We start from the raw sequence: 21,259 nt of genomic DNA on the forward strand, positions 1-21,259 counted from the left end.
ATGGTGCTGCGAGTCCTACAGATAAACCTCCAACACAGTAAAGTGGCGTCGATCGAACTCCTCCTAACCCTTGAGGAGGGTTCGTTTGACGTGGCGCTGATCCAGGAGTCGTGGCTCTCATCGGAAGGAAAGGTTTCTGGACTTAGCGCGCGCGCTTTTGGCGTTTACCACGCGAAAACGGAAGGACGGGTGCGAACTGTAGTAATGGTAAGGAAACAGCTGCATTCATATATGATGCCTAATTACACTACTGAAGACCTCGTAGTGGTTGCCGTTGAACAAAGGAATAAGCAAGCCTTTATCCTGGCATCCCGCTACATGGCCCATGCTGCGGAGGTTCCACCGATGGAGTGCAAGAGACTAGTACAGGACGAAGGGCGCAAAGGACGGTTGGTCATATGCGCGCATGCAAATGCGCGTGGGGAGGAGCAGATACGAACGATAGAGGCGAATGTCTATTTTGTTACATCCTGCAAACCAATTTGCAGATAGCCAACAGGGGAAATGTCCCTACATACATTGGTCCAACATCCAGCAATATTTTGGATATTACATTGAGCTCCGAACCTGATATATCAAGGTATGATTGGATGGTTCTTGATAGACCATTCTTCTCCGACCATGCGTATATCAGCTTCAGCATCCCCCTAAGGAGGGTAGAGAAGGGGAAAACCCTAGGTCAAGGAACTGAACTAAATTCCAGAAACAGGTAGAAATAAAACTGGGACAACCCAAAGAGGTTGCCAATGTGGGGGAACTGGAAGATTCTAATGAACTCCTAACAAGGACGCTTATGACTGCGTATAACAAAGCTTGCTCTCTAAGAAGATTGTGAGGAAAAGCAAAGCCGCCATGGTGGAGCAATTAGCTGAGTCTTCTAAGAAGACTGGTAAAAGAAATGTTTAAGCTAGCAAAGACCGGGGAAAGCGAAGCGTGTCGGGACGAGTACAGGTATCTACTGAGGATCTACAAGCGTGAAATTTCCAGGGCGAAGAGAATCTTATGGAAAAGTTTCTGTACGGACATAGAGTGCCCCAGCGAAACAGCACGGTTGAGAAAAGTCCTAGCAAGGGGAAATATAGTCCAGGGACTAATAAAGAAAGAGAACGTGGAATGGTCACGTAATAGTGAGGAATCCCTTGAGGTGCTTCTCGATACACATTTCCCATCGGGAGATAGTTTAGAAGAGCCAGCAGACAGCACTCACACTTCGATTACGGAGCGGGTAGTGCCGGGCTTGGTGAGCTATACCAAGATCGAATGAGCAGTGAAGACGTTTTCTAAGTTTACATCGTCGGGCCCAGATGGTATATTCCAGGCCATGCTACAAGTTTCAAGTAGCGCGGTCGTGGAATGGCTTAAAATAATATTCGATGGGTGCATAAGACTGAATCATGTACTGCACTCTTGGAGAACTGCCCGTGTAGCTTTCCTACCAAAAGCGGGGCAGATCGGTCACGTGTATCCCAAAGATTATAGACCCATTAGCTTAACATCATTTCTGCTCAAAACCTTTGAGAGGCTGCTAGATGTGTACATAAAGTCCAACGTGGGCGAAAAGCTGCTCTCCACAACACAACATGCGTACACCAAAGGCAAGTCGGTAGACACTGTATTGCGTGGGGTGGTAATAAGCATAGAGAAAGCCCTGGAATATAAGGAATATGCTCTAGGAGTCTTCTTAGACATTGCCGGGGCTTTCAATAATGTTTATAAATGGGCGATTATGGATGGTCTTAATTACATTAAAGTACATCCAGCCTTAACGAGATGGATCGGCTGCATGTTAAATTGCAGGAAGATTACACCACAATGGGGATTGTACGAGGCCACGAAATCAGTGGACAAGGGCACGCCGCAGGGTGGGGTGCTATCGCCTCTTCTGTGGACGCTGGTCATCAACAAACTGCTCAGGCGATTAGATGAGGGGCCCGTAAACTTACGGCTTACGCAGATGACGTTGCAATTGTCATAAGTGGAAAGTGCCTTCTAACGATTAGCTCTTTGGTGGATCGGGCGCTTCGCGATATTCATACCTGGGCATCAAATGTCGGGCTGAAAGTCAAAGCGGAGAAGATGGATATGGTCTTGCTTACAAAGAGGTATAAGGTCCCAAATTGGATCAGGCCTAAGTTAGAAGAGGTGACCCTTCAGGTGAAACCTTGCACACAATATCTAGGAATCATCCTAGACAGTAAGCTGGCATGGAAGCTCAACGTGGAGGAGAGGGTAAAGAAGGCTTCAACGGCACTTTACGCATGTAAAAGAATGCTGGGATGTACGAGGGGCTTATCGCCCTCTCTTTCTCATTGGGTTTTTACGGCGATTGTAAGCCCTGTTCTATACTATGGAGTTCTTGTTTGGTGGAAGGCCACACAAAAAACAACCTTCAAAAAATTAGAGGGGGTAAGCAGACTATTAATGCTTACCACTACGGGCGCCATGAAAACAAGCCCGACGGCTGCATTGTATGCCATTCTGCACATTCCACCTGTAGACCTGGTAGCAAAGAACATAGCGTTAACAACTGCAACTAGGCTCGGTGCCTAGGGGCAGCTTGAGCGCCGACCATACTGCTATAGTAGTATAGCGTCATCAATCACAAGACGAACAGACTACCTGATTCCCTATCTGCGCTTCGAGGCCGATCTTAAGGCCACAATAGAGGTGAACGGTTGGCGCAAGGGTGCTCAAATGGCGGACGAGGCGATACATGTGTACACAGATGGTTCCAAAGTAGTGGCAGGAGTAGGGTGTGTGGTATACTGTGCTGATCCGGAAATAAACACATCCTACAGGCTGATGGATTACTGTGGCGTTTTCCAAGTGGAAATAGTAGCCGTAACCAAAGCAGTAGAAACCATTGAATAGCTTAAGCTGCAACCGTGTTAACTTTTATATTGACAGTCAAGCAGCAATTAAGGAAATTATGTCGCATAGCACAGCATCTATATGTGTGTTAGAGTGTAAGCAGTCCCTTGAGAGAATCGGGACAGTGAGAAACATACATCTATATTGGGTCCCAGGGCATATGGGAATAGATGGGAATGAATAAGCGGATGAACAGCATCTAAATGTGTGTTAAAGTGTAAGCAGTCCCTGGAGAGAATCGGGACAGGGAGAAGCATACATCTATATTGGTTCCCAGGGCATATGGGAATAGATGGGAATGAAAAAGCGGACGAACTAGCTAAGAAGGGCGCGTTCCTTGAAGCTTGCTCCGAAGACGTCCCAATTAGACTGGGCGAGATTAAGCGAAGGCGAGAGGTGCACATGATCGACCAAGCAGGAAAGGCGGGGGTTCAAGCGCGGGGCTGTAAAGTGTCGAAGATTATGTGTAGGTCTTACAACCTTAGACTAACAAAGTTGCTTCTATCATTAAAAAGAGAGGACTGTAGACTCATGACGGGTATTCTGACTGGACACTGCCTTCTAGCGTCACATACCTATAAATTAGGCTTGGTCAGTGATAGCAAATGTAGGAAGTGCGGGCTGGAGGAGGAAACGATCGAGCACATTCTGTGCGCTTGGCAGGCTAAGACTCCAGCTATTAGGAGTGATACAGCTGTCAGATCTTGAAGCAGGAAGTGGCTTAAGTCCTAGGCAGGGCCGTAGAGAGAAAATCCGGGCCCGGGACTAAACAAATAACGGGCCCCCTATAAAAAATCCACTAATACATTTGATTAATTTGAGTTAATGACGTCTCATTCATGAATTATTATGGACTGATTACATAAAAAAAAATGTTTGCCACATCAACTAAATGATTTTTGGACTAAGAGCTGAAAATAAAATTAACACAGAATATTTACTGTTTATACTATTTATACTATTTTATTGCAACGTAGAATTTTAACAGCCACATATTGTTTCAAATAATCTTTTATAGTTATTTGGTAACATTTTAATACATCTCTGATAAATTTAATGATGATTATAAATTTTAATTATTCAATATAAAAGGTTCGGATATCAAAGAGTGGTTTTTCTTGGTGTTTTCGCTGCAAATTTTTTTATAATAATATCAAAATTTAACTGTCTTGCCAAAACGGATTCAACACAAAGCGTGGCAAGTCCTGAAACTCGCTCTTGAGATGAACACGATCTATGAAAGTTTTTGATTCTTGAAAGGACGCTGAAGGAACGTTCTGCACTAGCTACAGTGACAGGTATAGTGCAAAAGATACGTGAAGCAACACAACTGTTGGGGAAAATCATATACAGATTTTGAACATTATTATAAGCTTTTATTTAGTTTCACTTGGCTGTTGTTTGTAATCAAATCTTGCAAGTTAAATTTGATACACTTCTCGGTGTCCGATTGAGCAGAAATTTTGCACGCATGTATAACTCCGATGACAATGCAACATTACTTTGCGAGAATCTGATAAATTAATTGATAACAGAGTTATCGGTAAAGATTTGTGCTCACCTTGGCATAAAAGCCTAAGCCCTCAAGAATGCAGGTAACTTCGCTTTGTTTGTGTATACAACGAACGTCGAAGTTAGGCTGTTATCGCTAAATCTTGCACACTTTTTTGGGCACTTGATTTTGTTTTACAGATTTTTGGCGATGGAATTTTAGCTAAGCGAAAGTTGGAATTTTATTTTAAAACAGAGCAGAGATCTGCAATGAGTAGTTGTAAACTGAACGCGACATAGGCAAAGTCACAATAAAATATGATTTTAAGTTAGTTAACACTGTTTGACTCAATTTTATATGTGCTCTCTGTCAAAAATGCTTCAACTAACTTAGTCACATTTTATTTCGATTATGAATATCCCCCAATATATTCGGATCATGATATAAAAAATCGTGTAATCATACTCAGTCAGGGTTATTTAAACGTAGCGATTCGTATCAGCAATTTAGTTGGGAGTTTTTTTCATCCTGACACCGCGTTAGCTTTGAACGCGAAAGATCTGATGTATATTGGAACGATTTTCCGTCATCCCTTGTCAAGTTTGGTTTTGAGACAAACCGGTTTCGGCGTTGTGCCATCATCAGTATCGATTTTCATTCTGATCTGTTGTTGTCGTTTGTCCTGTATTTATAGTTCGTAGGTACATGAGCAGGTATTGTCAAAATTGATGCTTGTGTATATTTATTTATGTTTATGCGCTGTGTGTTCATTCAGAACCGAGGGTGGTTTACTAATCGATTTGTGTGGCTGACTGGGGTAGGAAAAAATCCATAATTTTAGTCGTTTGACCTTCTTTGTTGGTTTGTTGTTTTGGTCTGTTAATTGTTTTGTGTTTATTTGTTGTTGTGTGTTTGTCTGTTGTACCTGTGTGATTACTTTGTTTCTGGTAAACAAGTTTTAACGGCTCGAAAATTGTGTTTATATGTTCGTTTATTATTCTACAGTCGAATGTTTTCTGTTTGTAGATTTCCATGTTTTCGAGTACGTTGAGACGTCGGGCTTTTGCTTGTATGTGAAGAACCCTAACTGTTTTATTGATGTTTACTAGGGAACATTCATTCCTGACCATGTGACTCGCGAAGTTAGACTCGGGTATAATGTTTGGATTCCGTATTTTTTTGTTGTTATTTCTAATATGTTCTCTGAACCACGTTCTTATTTGCCGTCCAGTTTGACCTATGTAACTATGCTGGCATCCGCAGGCAAGCTTGTATACGCCGTGGCTGCTAAACGGATCCTCTGAGTTAGTGCTAGTTCTTAGTTTTCGTCCTAGATTGGTCGATGTTTTGAATGCTGTGTTAATGTTGTATTTTTTAAAGAAGTTTGCCAATTTATATGTTGCTTTTCCAGTATATGTCATAGTCGTCCAGCTGTTATTTTCCTTTTCATTATTTCTTTTGGGTTCTCCATTTGTCCTTCTGAGATTATCTACTAGTGCTATTTTATATCCGTTGTCTGCAGCGATATTATAGATGACCTCAAGTTCTCTCTTATATGCCTCTTGTGTAAGAGGTGTTCTTTCAAGTCTATGTACCAAGTGCCTTAATGCTGCATTTTTATGCTGTTGGGGGTGATTTGAGGTATTATGTATTATTGTTTCGGTGGCCGTTGGCTTTCTATATATGTCATAGTTAAATATTTTGGCTTCTTTGTCAATATTTATCGTGAGGTCTAGATAGTTGATTCCTCCGTCTTTTTCGTTTTCTATTGTAAATTTTATATTTCGTTGCTGCTTGTTGAGGTACTCCAGTATAAGCTCTTCGTTATTAGTAGTTAAAACGCATATTATGTCATCCACATATCTAGCATAAAATGACACGCCTAATTTGGACTTCAGCTCCTGTATGTACTTTTCTTCCAGATTTTGCATGAATAGTTTCATAAGAATTGCTGATGTGGGGTTTCCCATTCCAAAACCGTTTGTTCGTCTATACATTTTATTGTTGAATTGAAAATAGTTTTGACGTAAAGTCGTTCTTAGCGTATTTGTGATTTGCATACTTTTCACTTTGTTTTTTGTATTATGAATTATTGTTGAGCTAACTATGTCCAAAGTCTCCGATAGTGGTATTGATGGGTATAAATCTTTCATGTCAAAAGATACCAATTTGCTGTTCTTTGTTAGCTCTGCGGTCTCAAGTCTCTGTATTAGTTCTGTTGTGTTTGCTATTGCATATTCGTTCCTTAGCTCCAGAGTATCTTTCAATATCGTTTTTAAATATTTGGACAGTTTGTAACATGGTGCCGATTTAAAATTAATGATGGGCCTCATTGGCGTGTCCGGTTTGTGGATTTTTGGTAGCGCAATCAGTGGAGGAGCCGAAGGGTTCATTTAGACCAATCTATGTGCCATGTTAGAATCTACTATATTTGTCGCATTTTTCATAGCAACTTTGATTTGTTTTTGGTATTCATCTGTGGGATCCTCTCTCATTCTACGACACTTCATTTCCTCTATCAGATCTTCGGGTTTGGATATATATTTCTCTTTTTCGATTTGCACAGTGGTGTTTCCTTTGTCCGCTTTCGTTGTGAAAATATTGTTTTTCCTTAGTTTATGACGTAGATTATTTATTGTTTTCTCCTCTGTATTAGATTTTGGCCTTCCTGTGCTTTCACCTCCTTTTTATGATTTCCCTGCACATGTGTCTTGCGTGCTCCTGCTCTTCCTGCGGTATCAATGATATTGCGAGCGTGTTACATTGTGATAGCAAGAAAAGGAGGTCCTAAATGTTCTTAATTATACCATCAAAATTTAACACGCTTTTTATTAGAACAATTAGGACTGTGATATAAACTGTAAGATTTAATAATTTAGATGTAAAGTTTTAATGTTAAAAATATATAATTATTAAAATATGGAATTTTTTTGTCGCAGAAGAAGAAGCCTAGTTATCGTTAAAGGTCGCAATGAATTTATAAAGTGTTTTATTTCTTTACAGTCAATTTATTTTTTACTTTTTAGTTAATTTTATTAACCAACGAGCAGACCCGGCAGAGGTTGTTCTGCCCTAAATTTGGTCTATCTGCATACATTTTAATAAGCTTTATCCGTCTAACTCTGCCCTCGCCCTTCTACACTTTTTCCTAATCTTTGTATTCATTCCTGCCTCCGTATTTTTTGCCTCATCTATCTCCATCTTCGTCTTATTCTATCTCTTTCTCAGTCTCCTTCTCCTTCTCTCTTTCCTCTTCTCTCAAGTTTTTCTCATTATTCTTCATATCTTATTGCCAGTCCCAGAGGGTGGTATGTATTTTATTCCAGTCCCATTCCGAGTCTCAGTCTCAGTTTCAGTCCCAGTCCTAGTCCTAATCCCAGTACGTCTCTGGTCTACTTCCCGGAAAAAGCATCGTAAATACTAAAATAGGCAAATTTATATACCAAATTTCAGGCAAATCGAATAGGACGTATGTAAATAGGTATGTGGGTATTATTAGCTCATGTCTTTATTTCGCCTTCGCATGAATATTTATCAGTTTTGCAAGGTTGATGGGACTAAATCGAATATCACAATGAAAATTTGTATAAAGATCTCAGCAACAGCTTTCGTTTGACACACACATTCTTGGGGATCCGGGTCTATGTTTTGGCCTATATCTCGAGACCCTAGTCACCCAGCGGTGTAATACTTACTTTGTACTAAAGCATACAGCAACAGCTTCAATTTGATACCCATAATGTAAAAACACATTCTAGGTCACCCAGCGGCACAAAACTTACTCTGTACTAAAGTACACATCAACAGCTTCAATGTGATATCCATAATGTAAAAACACATCCTGGTGTTACCCTGATCGACGTTTTGGCCTATATCTCGAGACTCTTGTCACCAATAGTTATGAAAACTACCCTGTACTAAAGCACTCATCAACAGCTTCAGTTTGATACCCATAATGTAAAAACACTATCTAGGTGTTCACGGGCCCACGCTTTGGCCTATATCTCGAGACCCTCTACTAAAGCACTCATCAACAGATTTAATTTGTTATCCATATTCTATAAACACATTCCAGGGGTACCCGGGTCCACGTTTTGGCCTATATCTCGAGACCCTAGTCACCCAGGGGTACGAAAATTACCTTCTACTAAAGCACCCATCAACAACTTTCATTTGAAATCCATATTCTATAAACACATTCTAGGGGTACCCGGGTCCACGTTTTGGCCTAAATCTCGAGACCCTGTGTATCGATCCTGAATTTTCTTTAGACCTCGCGGAGCTCGAGACCTTTCCAACGAATGCAAAACCGTGGAAATCGGTTCGTGCGTTCTGGAGTTATAGCGTCAGGAAAGAAAACCCGACTTTTTTTTAAAATATAGATAAAAGCTTATTTTCAAAACAGTTTTTTTTTTTCTTTAATTTTTTTAAACTATACCTACCCAAATAGGAAAAGTCAAATAGATTAATTTTTGCGGCGTTACAACGTAAGCCAGGTACTTGCTAGTATTATTGTATACTTTAAATAAAATTTATGAAGTGTGTTTTTACAAACATACGATTTTAATGATGAACACGGATATTTAATGCATGCATAAAAACATAAAAAAAACAATTCAAAAGGTATATAAATATATACCTTTTCACATTGCATAAGTATTTCGTGTATGCATACAACATATTTCAGCTGGGTTTGCCCATATTTTAAATAGAACACGAGATTCTTTTTATAATTTGTTTTAAATCTCTCTTTGATTAGATGTAACGTCCACAAATTTACTTCATCGAAAACCTCTGGAGGAGGTTTTGAATTATGATGCCAATTTTAATAGAGCATCCACTCCAGTTATAGAGGTTCTTAATACTCTGAAACCAGAGGTAAAAACTGTAAAGCCTCAGAAAGTAAAAAAGGACTCCCAGCAAATTCAAAATAGTAATAGGCAGAAACGCAATCGGAATAGTAAGAAAGGAGGCATCGACGGCAGATCCTACTCTATTAACAGTGGCAACAAAGCTTGCACGCCATCGTTAAGTCCTTCAAAAAGTTATACCTGCGAGTGGAGGGCCAATGGCGCCGTGGCCTTGATGGCATTAGCTGATGTAGATGCCACACAATCGTTGTTTATTGTTCCTGCTAGACAAGAGTCCGGACACAATGTCAGCTGTGCGAGTTGTGACAGCAACAGCTCTGGTGCTAAACTATTTACAATGGTCGATTCATGGTATTTGACACCTCCGCCATGTTTTACCTCAAACGGTCCTATCCATATGGATATTTCTCCACTTGAAAACTTGCTTATTGAGCATCCAAGGTGAATTTTGATGAATAAAATATGTGGCTTGAAACTTAAAAATCTCATCAATTACCTACATACCTTTCTTTTCATTAAAGCATGTCAGTGTATCACAGTATTAGGTCTTCTCATCACGCCACCGAAAGTTTTGATAATTTTGATCTCGAAATAAATAAGTCAAAGGAGAATCAGAGCAACGTTAGAGATTCACCATACCCTGAAAACAATATAACCGAAGAGAAGAATGCAAAGCCCCAAAAATCTCCAAAACAAAAATTGTTGTCAACCAAGCCACTCACAACTGCAATGGAGCAAGTATGTTAAAAGTGAAAACTAACTTATGATTAATTTCATATTTGTTATGGTTGCATATATTTTCGCTATAGAACGCACACATCACTATTGACGGTCAAGCTTCTGGTCCCCGTATAGATCGCTTTACAGCTTCCCAACTGAAGATGCAACTCTTTGCGTGGAATGGCCAAAAGGTTTGTATAAGTTGGGTTAATCGATTTTCTTATCTATATCTTATATATAAATTGTGGTGAAAGTTTTTGTGGTTGAACTCCTTCGAATGGGCTTTACCGATTTTCATGAAATTTTTTGAGCATATCGAGTAGTCTGAGAATCGGACCATATCTAGTTTTCATTCCCCATAATAGTAAGTTCAACCCTTGTTTTTTTAGACAACTTTTTTATGAAATAGCATTCAAAAATACATGAAACCCTCTGGGACAGGGGCTGGGATTTGGACTGGAAATGAGGGACGCGGAAAAATATAAAGAACTAGAGAGAAGAAAAACGAGGCAAGGAGAAAGAGATAGAGTTAGACGAAGATAGAAAGTTAGGGATTGATGAAGCGGGGGATGGAGAAGGACAGAGAGCCAGAGAGAAAAGAAGCGACGGAAGGGACGAAAAAGACGCACAGAGAAGAGTGAATAAAAGGATAGAGAAAAGGGGAGAGATATATAGACCAAAGTTAGGGCAGAACATCGTCTGCCGGGTCTGCTAGTATGTGTACCGGCTTGATCGATTTTATGTTCTTTATGGTTCAACAAATTTACAGCGCACAGAAAATCGTTTTTTTTATGAAAAAATCCGTTTCAACATTCTTCTCACATTTATAAATTTCTGATTCAAATATACATACATGCAGAGCTGCTTAACCCCTATACACTTATAGCACTTTTGTTTTTGTATTGCCTTAAAAAATAGGCAATATTAAAAAAAATATTGCATAGCATTCCCATATGCCCTCACATATAAATTGGATTCATATGAAAACTTATGAATTTAATATGAAAGTGCAAAGAAAAAGCACTTCCATATGAAGCCAAGGCACTTCCGTATGATATTCAAATTTACACTAGCAAATTGACAACGAACAATTTTTCAAAAATATCTTAGCACTGAGAAAAATTTTAATTCAACATTTATTCATTAAGGGGACTACCAAAATTCTTAAAATTTAAAATACATTTTTTTTTTTCAATTTAAAAAAGTGTACAAAAAATTTTGTATATGTATTGTGACTTGCACTTCAATATAAACATTTTGCATACATGGGTTTGAGCACGATAAAAACAAGTACAAGGTAGAACCGCTTCTGGCATTGTTGGCGTTTTTACGCAATGAAACAAATTTTAAATTTCTCTTGTTTCTCTTGTTTTCTTTTGTTCTGAGGTAGATTTTTAAATCGCGCAAAAATTAAAAAAAAAACAAATAAGGGTGGGACTGTCTTCGGCTGTGCCGAAGGCTTCATACCTTTCATGAATGGGGCTGAACAATAATCTTATCCCGTTCGTAATCTCCAAATAATGGGATGTATAGGATAAGAAATATATAGTGAACAGATGTACATACCTAAACGATTTTTAAGATAAATATAAAATAAAAAATGGCAAAAACCCCCTTATCTGAACGATCGTTTTTTTGGGATATATATTATATATAGCTCCGATCGAAATGATTTTTACAGGAAATCTTCTATGATATGTTAGAATATATATCACCAAGTTTCACGTTTTTATATTGGAAACTAATGGAGAAATGGCCAAAAATATTTCTATCTGAACGATCGGTTGTAATGGATAGGAATATGCTATATAAATTTAGCTCCGATCAAAGTGATTCTTTCAGGAAATCTTCTATGATATGTTAGAATATATATCAAAAAGTTTAACGTTTTTATATTGGAAATTAAAGGAGAAATGGCTAAAAATATTACTATTTGAACGATCAGTTGTATGGGATATATATTATATATAGCTCCGATCGAAATGATTTTTCCATGAAATCTTCTATGATATATTAGAATAAATATCACCAAGTTTAACGTTTTTATATTGGAAATTCAGGGAGAAATTGCAAAAAATCTTTCTATCTGAACCATGGCGATCGGTTGTATGGGAGATATATGTTATAGTGGTCCGATCCTACCGGATCCGACAAATGTCTAATATAATACAAAAATACATCCTTGTGCCAAATTTCATTGAGGTATCTCAAAATTTGAGGGACTAGTTTGCGTTCAAACAGACAGACGGACATGGCTACATCAACTCAGTTCGCCGCCCTGATCAATTCGGTATACTTAATGGTGAGTCTATCTTCTATACTTCTCAACGTTACAAACATCGGACCAAAGTTAATATACCATTTCATGTTCATGAAAGGTATAAAAATGGCAAAAAACCCCCTTATCTGAACGATCGGTTGTATGGGATATATATTATATATAGCTCCCATCGAAATGATTTTTACAAGAAATCTTCTATGATATTGTTACGAATATTAGCAACACTAAGAGGTACTGCCATATCTAAGCCGATGCTGGGAGTGACTTGTATGCACATCCATAAATCAATCATTATGTATCTACATAAATAATTCAATCATTGTGTCTACACATATTTACGAACACGCAGCAGAGGAGCAGCGCACAGACACATGCAGATATCTTATCTGAGATATGCAATATAATTGTGGAAGTGTCGCTCACAAATACACGCGCGTGAGCTGTGGATCTGTAGTTATAGCTGAGAAACTTATAGCAGATAACCAAATAGTATATTCTAGAACAGAACCGCCTGGAAATATCAACGAGTAAACCGAACAGTATAAAAGGCGACACCGGTAGAGGCGCTACAATCAGTTTTTGATTAAGCACGCAATCTGTCGGGCAATAGTAGAGTTTCATTTAAGCTATCAGTCAGTTTGGTTATTAAGCAAGCTAGTTGCAAACTATAAGTGTCATTGTGAAGTACTTTAATAAAGGCCATTTGTCCATTATTCAATATTGGAGTTATTTATTCAACAGTTCAGTGATTCGAACTTAGCAGAAGGTTGCAAATAAGAGGATTTGCAGTAAATTCGTTACAATATATTAGAATATATAACACCAAGTTTCACGTTTTTATATTGGAAACTAATGGAGAAATGGCCAAAAATCTTTCTATCTGAACGATCGGTTGTATGGGATAGGTATATACTATATACATTTAGCTCCGATCAAAGTGATTTTTTCAGGAAATCTTCTATGATATTGTTACGAATATTAGCAAAACTAAGGGGTGCTGCTATCTATATTCCGATGCTAAGCAGTGACGTGAATTCACATCAATAATTCAATCATTATGTATCTACATAAACGAAAGAATAATTGCGTCTACACATATGTACCATGTACGTATACGAGCAGCGGAGAATCAATGCACAAACACATGCATACATCTGAGATACTCCTGAAAGTATGCAATGAGAGAAGCTATAAAATCGTGCAATTGTAGTTACAGCTGAGAAGTTTGAGAGCTGATGGCAACTAGTAGATTCTGGAAGCTCCTAGAAGATGCGAACGTTGAAATCAGAGAGTATAAAAGGCAGCAAATGTAGTTTGAGTTAAGCTATCGGGACGATCAGACTAAGGTGGAGGGCAGTGTTACGAATATTAGCAAAATTAAGAGGTGCTGCTATCTAAGCCGATGCTAAGCAGTGACGTGAATTCACATCAATAATTCAATCATTATGTATCTACATAAACGAAACAATAATTGCGTCTACACATATGTATGTACCATGTACGTATACGAGCAGCGGAGAATCAATGCACAAACACATGCATACATCTGAGATACTCCTGAAAGTATGCAATGAGAGAAGCTATAAAATCGTGCAATTGTAGTTACAGCTGAGAAGTTTAAGAGCTGATGGCAACTAGTAGATTCTGGAAGCGCCTAGAAGATGCGAACGTTGAAATCAGAGAGTATAAAAGGCAGCAAATGTAGAGGCGCTGGAATTCAGTTTGAGTTGAGCTATCAAGGAGTTATTGATTAAGCACGCAATCTGGCGGGCAATAGTAGAGTTTCATTTGAAATATCAATCAGTTTGGTTGTTAAGCAAGCTAGTTGCAAAGTATAAGTGTTATTGTGAAGTACTTTATTAAAGGCCATTTTTCCATTATTCAATATTGGAGTTATTTATTCAACAGTTTAGTGAACTTCGCAGAAGGGCAAATAAGAGGATTTGAAAGTAAGCTCGTTACAATATATTAAAATAAATGTCACCAAATTTAACGTTTTTATATTGGAAATTAAAGGAGAAATGGCTAAAAATGTTTCGATCGGTTGTATGGGATATATATTATATATAGCTCCAATCAAAAAGATTTTTCCATGAAATCTTCTATTATATATTAGAATAAATATCACCAAGTTTAACGTTTTTATATTGGAAATTAATAGGGAATTTGCATTAAATCTTTCTAGTTTGGGACTAGTTTGGGTTCAAACAGACAGACGGCCGGACAGACGGACATGGCTATATCAACTCAGTTCGTCGCCCTGATCAATTCGGTATACTTAATTGTGAGTTTTCTATATTTCTCAACGTTACAAACATCGGACCAAAGTTAATATACCATTTCATGTTCATGAAAGGTATAATAAGTAAAGAACATTACATACTCAGCTGAGAGCTATGGAGACAAAATAAGGGAAAATCACCATGTAGGAAAATGAACCTAGGGTAACCCTGGAATGTGTTTGTATGACATGTGTATCAAATGGAAGGTATTAATGAGAATGTTTAAAGGGAGTGGGCCTTAGTTCTATAGGTGGACACCTTTTCGAGATATCGCCATAAAGGTGGACCAGGGGTGACTCTAGAGAGCGTTTGTACAATATGGGTATCAAACGAAAGCTGTTAATGAGTATTTTAAAAGGGAGTGGGCCTTAGTCCTAAAGGTGGAGGCCTTTTCGAGATATCGCCATAAAGGTGGACCAGCGTGAATCTAGAATTTGTTTGTACGGTATGGGTATCAAATGAAAGGTGTTAATGAGTATTTTAAAAGGGCGTTGGCCTTAGTTCTATAGGTGAACTCCTTTTCGAGATATCGCCATAAAGGTGGACCAGGGGTGACTAGAATGGGTTTGTACAATATGGGTATCAAACGAAAGGTGTTAATGAGTATTTTAAAAGGGAGTGGGCCTTAGCTCTATAGGTGAACGCCTTTTCGAGATATCGCCATAAAAGTGGGCCAGGGGTGACTCTAGAATTTGTTTGTACGACACGGGTATCAAATGAAAGGTGTTAATGAGTATTTTAAAAGGGAGTGGGCCTTAGTTCTATAGGTGGACGCCTTTTCGAGATTTAGAATTTGTTTGTACGATATGGGTATCAAATGAAAAGTGTTACTGAGTATTTTAAAAGGGAGTGGGCCTGAGTTCTATGGGTGGACGCCTTTTCGAGATATCGCCATAAAGGTGGGCCACGGGTGACTCTAGAATTTGTTTGTATGATATGGGTATCAAATGAAAGGTGTTAATGAGTATTTTAAAAGGGAGTGGGCCTTAGTTCTATAGGTGGACGCCTTTTCGAGATATCGCCATAAAGGTGGACCAGAGGCGACTCTAGAATTGTGTTAATGAGTATTTTAAAATGGCGTGGGCCTTAGTTATATAGGTGGACGGCTTTTCGAGATATCGCCATAAAGGTGGACCAGGGATGACTCTAGAATGTGTTTGTACGATATGGGTATCAAATGAAAAGTGTTAATGAGTATTTTAAAAGGGAGTGGGCCTTAGTTCTATAGGTGGACGCCTTTTCGAGATATCGCCATAAAGGTGGACCAGGGGCGACTCTAGAATTGTGTTAATGAGTATTTTAAAATGGCGTGGGCCTAAGTTCTATAGGTGGACGCCCTTTCGAGATATCGCCGTAAAGCTGGACCAGGGGTGACTCTAGAATTTGTTTGTACGATATGGGTATCAAATGAAAAGTGTTAATGAGTATTTTAAAAGGGAGTGGGCCTTAGTTCTATAGGTGGACGCCTTTTCGAGATATCGCCATAAAGGTGGACCAGGGGTGACTCTAGAATGCGTTTGTACAATACTGGTATCAAACGAAATGTGTTAATGAGTATTCTAAAAGGGAGTGGGCCTTAGTTCTATAGGTGGACGCCTTTTCGAGATATCGCCATAAAGGTAGACCAGCGTGACTCTGGAATTTGTTTGTACGGTATGGGTATCAAATGAAAGGTGTTAATGATTATTTTAAAAGGGCGTTGGCCTTAGTTCTATAGGTGGACGCCTTTTCGAGATATCGCCATAAAGGTGGACCAGGGGTGACTCTAGAATTTGTTTGTAAGATATGGGTATCAAATGAAAGGTGTTAATGAGTATTTTAAAAGGGCGTGGGCCTTAGTTCTATAGGTGGACGCCTTTTCGAGATATCGCCATAAAGGTGGACCAGGGTTGTCTCTAGAACTTGTTTTACGATATGGGTATCATATGAAAGGTGTTAATGAGTACTTTAAAAGGGGGTGGGCCTTAGTTCTATAGGTGGACGCCTTTTCGAGATATCGCCATAAAGGTAGACCAGGGGTGACTATAGAATTTCTTTACACGTATGGGTATCAAATGAAAGGTGTTAATGAGTATTTTAAAAGGGAGTGGTGGTAGTTGTATATGTGAAGGCGTTTGCGAGATATTGACCAAAGTGTGGACCAGGGTGACCCAGAACATCATCTGTCGGGTACCGCTAATTTATTTATATATGTTATACCACGAACAGTATTCCTGCAAAGATTCCAAGCGCTTTTGATTTCGCCCTGCAGAACCTTTTCATTTTCTTCAACTTAATATGGTAGGTGTCACACCTATTTTGCCAAGTTTTTTTCTAATGTTATATTTTGCCTCAATAAACCAATCCAATTACCATGTTTCATCCCTTTATTCGTATTTGGTATAGAATTATGGCATTTATTTTTTTCATTTTTCGTACCTTTCGATATCGAAAAAGTGGGCGTGGTCATAGTCGGATTTCGGCCATTTTTTACACCAATACTAAGTAAGTTGAGATAAGTACGTGAACTGAGTTTAGTAAAGATATATCGATTTTTGTTCAAACTATCGTGTTAACGGCCGAGAGGAAGGACAGACGGCCGACTGTGTATAAAAACTAGGCGTGGCTTTAACCAATTTCGCCCTTTTTCACAGAAAACAAAAAGGCATTAAAAGTCTTTTTTTTCTTAAATTTTTTTTGTTCCCACGAGTATAGGACAAAAACAGTCCATCCCCCAGAGGTCCATTGTAGAGGGATAAGGTCTTCAGTACAACAGTGTTCGCACTGGTACCCTGAGGCGCAACGTTAGCGATATGTGGTTATGCACCCTCGGCACGTGCTCACCTTGGCATTGGGTCATAAATACTAATAATAAATCAGAATAAATCCACATTCATAATCGAGGCGAATCCATACCAGGTGGTGGCAAAGCGAGTTCAACCAATTCGCCGTACAGAAGAATGTCAAGTCAAAAGAAAATTTTCATTGATTTCGATTAACTGACATGTTGCAGTACAAGGCGTTGTATGGAAAGTTATCAAGAAGAAGCAATCAGCTGTTGGGATAATAACACCTGGTACTGAATTCGCCTTGTTCATAACCAACAAATTTTCTCTGTGGCAGAGATCGGCATCCGGTAACTTTTTTGATACTGTAATATATCCGCAGCAATTTGAGTATGAGTACGTATGAAGCAACCAAGCGCAGCTAGTCCGATCTATTCGTTTACATACAAAAATTGATTTGTAAGTATAAGCTATGATGCATATGGAGACAAGCGACAACGGTCTCTCACGAACTATTCTCGTGTTTGGTCTGCTTTCGTATGAAATTTTAATTGAAATACGAGGCAAAAGTTTGCTTCGAAGGGTGAGTTTCAAAGCGCAACTGCTAGCTCAGCTAATCAGTTATCAGCTGAGTGAATGAAATTGTGCTTTTGAAACGCTACGTTCAGCCAACTGTCGACAACCAATCGATAAAAACGTTGAGTTAATGGAGCGGAAAATTTGTATGCTCACTAATTTGTCATAAATATGCAACTGTGCGTTCCAAGAAGATATCACTAATCAACTTCGCCAGCAGTTGTGCTTTTGGAATGCGCCCCATGCTTTATTCAACTCATTCAAAAGAATTAGTATATATGTGCATACACATGTTCACGTGTTCTTGCAACACCAAAACGTTAAATACATACATACATACATATGAATATACAGATTTTCGAGAAAACATATCGAATGTGTTTGGTAAAAGTGGCTCCACTTCGGATATCAGCATCTTCGGTTGTCAGATCTTTCACGTTCAACGCTAACGCGGTGTCAGGATGAAAAAGACTCTCAACTAAATTACTGATACGAATCGCTACGTTTAAATAACCCTGAATAAGTATGAGTACACGATGTTTTATATCACGATCCGAATATATTTGGGCATATGACTAAGTTAGTTGAAGCATTTTTGACAGAGAGCATATATAAAATTGGGTCAAACAGTGTTAACTAACTTAAAATCATATTTTATTTTGACTTTGCCTATGTCGCGTTCAGTTAACAACTAATCATTGCAGATCTCTGCTCTGCTCTCTCTCCATCGCCAAAAATCTATAAAACAAAATCAAGTGCGCAGAAAAGTATGCAACATTTAGCGATAACATCCTAACTTCTACGTTCGTTGTTTACACAAACAAAGCGAAGTTACCTGCGTTTTTGAGGACTTAGGCTTTTATGCCAAGGTGAGCACAAATCTTTACCGATAACTCTGTTATCGATTAATTTATCGAATTCTCGGAAAGTAATATTGCATTGTCATCGGAGTTATACATGCGTGCAAAATTTCTGCTCAATCGGACACCGGGAAGTGTATCAAATTTAACTTGCAAGATTTGATTACACACAACAGCCAAGTGAAACTAAATAAAAGCGTATAAAATGTAAAAACGGTAGAAAATGTTTAACAAGTGTATTTTGGTATTGTGTGTAAAAAACTTTTAACATCGAAATGGAACACTTTCTGGTTTTCCAATGGATTCTAGACATAGAGAATACCCCTATAAAAAGAAAACCGAATAATAAAAAGGTCAAAAACAGGTGATTTTCAGTGCATATTAATTATGGACATGAATTAAAGGAGGATAAATTATTATTTGAAGATAATAACCAATATTTGTTATAGAGATATAGTACATGTATAGGTCTTTTTTTTTTGATCTGATCTGGAGTCTAATTAAATTTTCAAATACGCGCGCGTAAAGGTCGATTCATGGGCCAACCAGACAGCGCTCGTCAGTCAGGTGATGCTGTATGTGCGTGTGAATAACTATGTTTACAATCAGTGTTGCTCTTTGAATACAATTGTATCAATTTGGAGTGGATACAAAGATACTGTAACTAGGATATGGACTAGAACGGTGTTTGGGAATAAGGGATTAAACAAAAGTAGAGATAAGAAAAACGAAGTAAAAAGAAAGAGATAGAGTTAGACGAAGATAGAGAGATAGGGAAAGATGGAGTGAGGGAGGGAGAATGAGCTATAGAGAATAGAATGGATAGAAAAGACGGATAGGGAGAAAGAGGCGCAGAGATGTGTGAATATATAAACAAAAGAAAGGAGGAGAAAATGGGAGGCATAGTAAGAGGTAAAAACTTATTAAAAGTTATGCAGCCAGGCAATAAAGATTAAGTACTTGATCTAACAAAAATGGCAAAGTTTTTGCAAATTTGGTAAAATTATAAAGCTACAATAAGCACATCGATGCTGTAAAAACATCAATCGAAAACTGTGATAGAAAAAAAGGTTGATTTTTTTGAAATAAACTTTCCAATGACATGGCCGTACAGTATCGATTTGAAGCTAAATAATTTACTGAATGCGCTATAACTTCAACATTTTTGACCCGTTTTGAAAATAATAACGTTATTTGCATCAAAAAACATAAAAATATTTTTGTTTACATTTGCTTCTCAATAGTTTTAAAAAAATTACTTTTCGAGTTTGAATATTTTTTATATATGTATATAATATATAAAATTTGATCAAAATAAGCTGCAACTTCGAAAAATCAAAGAAAAACTAAATTTTTATACTCAGTTGAGCAGAGCTCACAGAGTATATTAAGTTTGATTGGATAACGGTTGGTTGTACATATATAAAGGAATCGAGATAGATATAGACTTCCATATATCAAAATAATCAGGATCGAAAAAAAATTTGATTGAGCCATGTCCGTCCGTCCGTCCGTCCGTCCGTTAACATGATAACTTGAGTAAATTTTGAGGTATCTTGATGAAATTTGGTATGTAGGTTCCTGAGCACTCATCTCAGATCGCTATTTAAAATGAACGATATCGGACTATAACCACGCCCACTTTTTCGATATCGAAAATTTCGAAAAACCGAAAAAGTTCGATAATTCATTACAAAAGACCGATAAAGCGACGAAACTTGGTAGATGAGTTGAACTTATGACGCAAAATATAAAATTAGTAAAATTTTGGACAATGGGCGTGGCACCGCCCACTTTTTAAAGAAGGTAATTTAAAACTTTTGCAAGCTGTAATTTGGCAGTCGTTGAAGATATCATGATGAAATTTGGCAGGAACGTTACTCTTATTACTGCATGTACGCTTAATAAAAATTAGCAAAATCGGAGAAGGACCACGCCCACTTTTAAAAAAAAATTTTTTTTAAAGTAAAATTTTAACAAAAAATTTAACATCTTTACAGTATATAAGTAAATTATGTCAAGATTCAACTCCAGTAATGATATGGTGCAACAAAATACAAAAATAAAAGAAAATTTAAAAATGGGCGTGGCTCCGCCCTTTTTCATTTAATTTGTCTAGGATACTTTTAATGCCATAAATCGAACAAAAATTAACCAATCCTTTTGAAATTTGGTAGGGGCATAGATTTTATGGCGCTAACTGTTTTCTGTGAAAATGGGCGAAATCGGTTGATGCCACGCCCAGTTTTTATACACAGTCGTCCGTCTGCCCTTCCGCATGGCCGTTAACACGATAACTTGAGCAAAAATCGATATATCTTTACTAAACTCAGTTCACGTACTTATCTGAACCCACTTTACCTTGGTATGAAAAATGAACGAAATCCGACTATGACCACGCCCACTTTTTCGATATCGAAAATTGCGAAAAATGAAAAAAATGCCATAATTCTATACCAAATACGAAAAAAGGGATGAAACATGGTAAGGTAATTGGATTGTTTTATTGACGCGAAATATAACTTTAGAAAAAACTTTATA

At 38.0% G+C, this 21,259-nt stretch overlaps 2 protein-coding genes across 3 annotated transcripts in view; one reads left to right on the top strand and one right to left on the bottom strand.

Moving 5' to 3' along the window:
- The window catches only part of LOC137253664 (uncharacterized), a 164,224-nt gene that overhangs the window by 100,210 nt on the left and 42,755 nt on the right, over nucleotides 1-21,259 (bottom strand). The window lies entirely within an intron of this gene.
- The window catches only part of TP53INP (Tumor protein p53 inducible nuclear protein), a 45,792-nt gene that overhangs the window by 21,676 nt on the left and 2,857 nt on the right, over nucleotides 1-21,259 (top strand). For both annotated transcript variants that reach the window (XM_067790999.1, XM_067791000.1), the window contains exons 3-5: nucleotides 9,123-9,675; nucleotides 9,756-9,972; nucleotides 10,044-10,145. In XM_067790999.1, the coding sequence (XP_067647100.1) occupies nucleotides 9,123-9,675; nucleotides 9,756-9,972; nucleotides 10,044-10,145 (872 nt within the window). The remainder of the gene's footprint in view (nucleotides 1-9,122; nucleotides 9,676-9,755; nucleotides 9,973-10,043; nucleotides 10,146-21,259) is intronic.

Source organism: Eurosta solidaginis, chromosome 5 (assembly GCF_040869045.1).
Source record: "Eurosta solidaginis isolate ZX-2024a chromosome 5, ASM4086904v1, whole genome shotgun sequence".
In the NCBI taxonomy this organism is placed as follows: domain Eukaryota; kingdom Metazoa; phylum Arthropoda; class Insecta; order Diptera; family Tephritidae; genus Eurosta; species Eurosta solidaginis.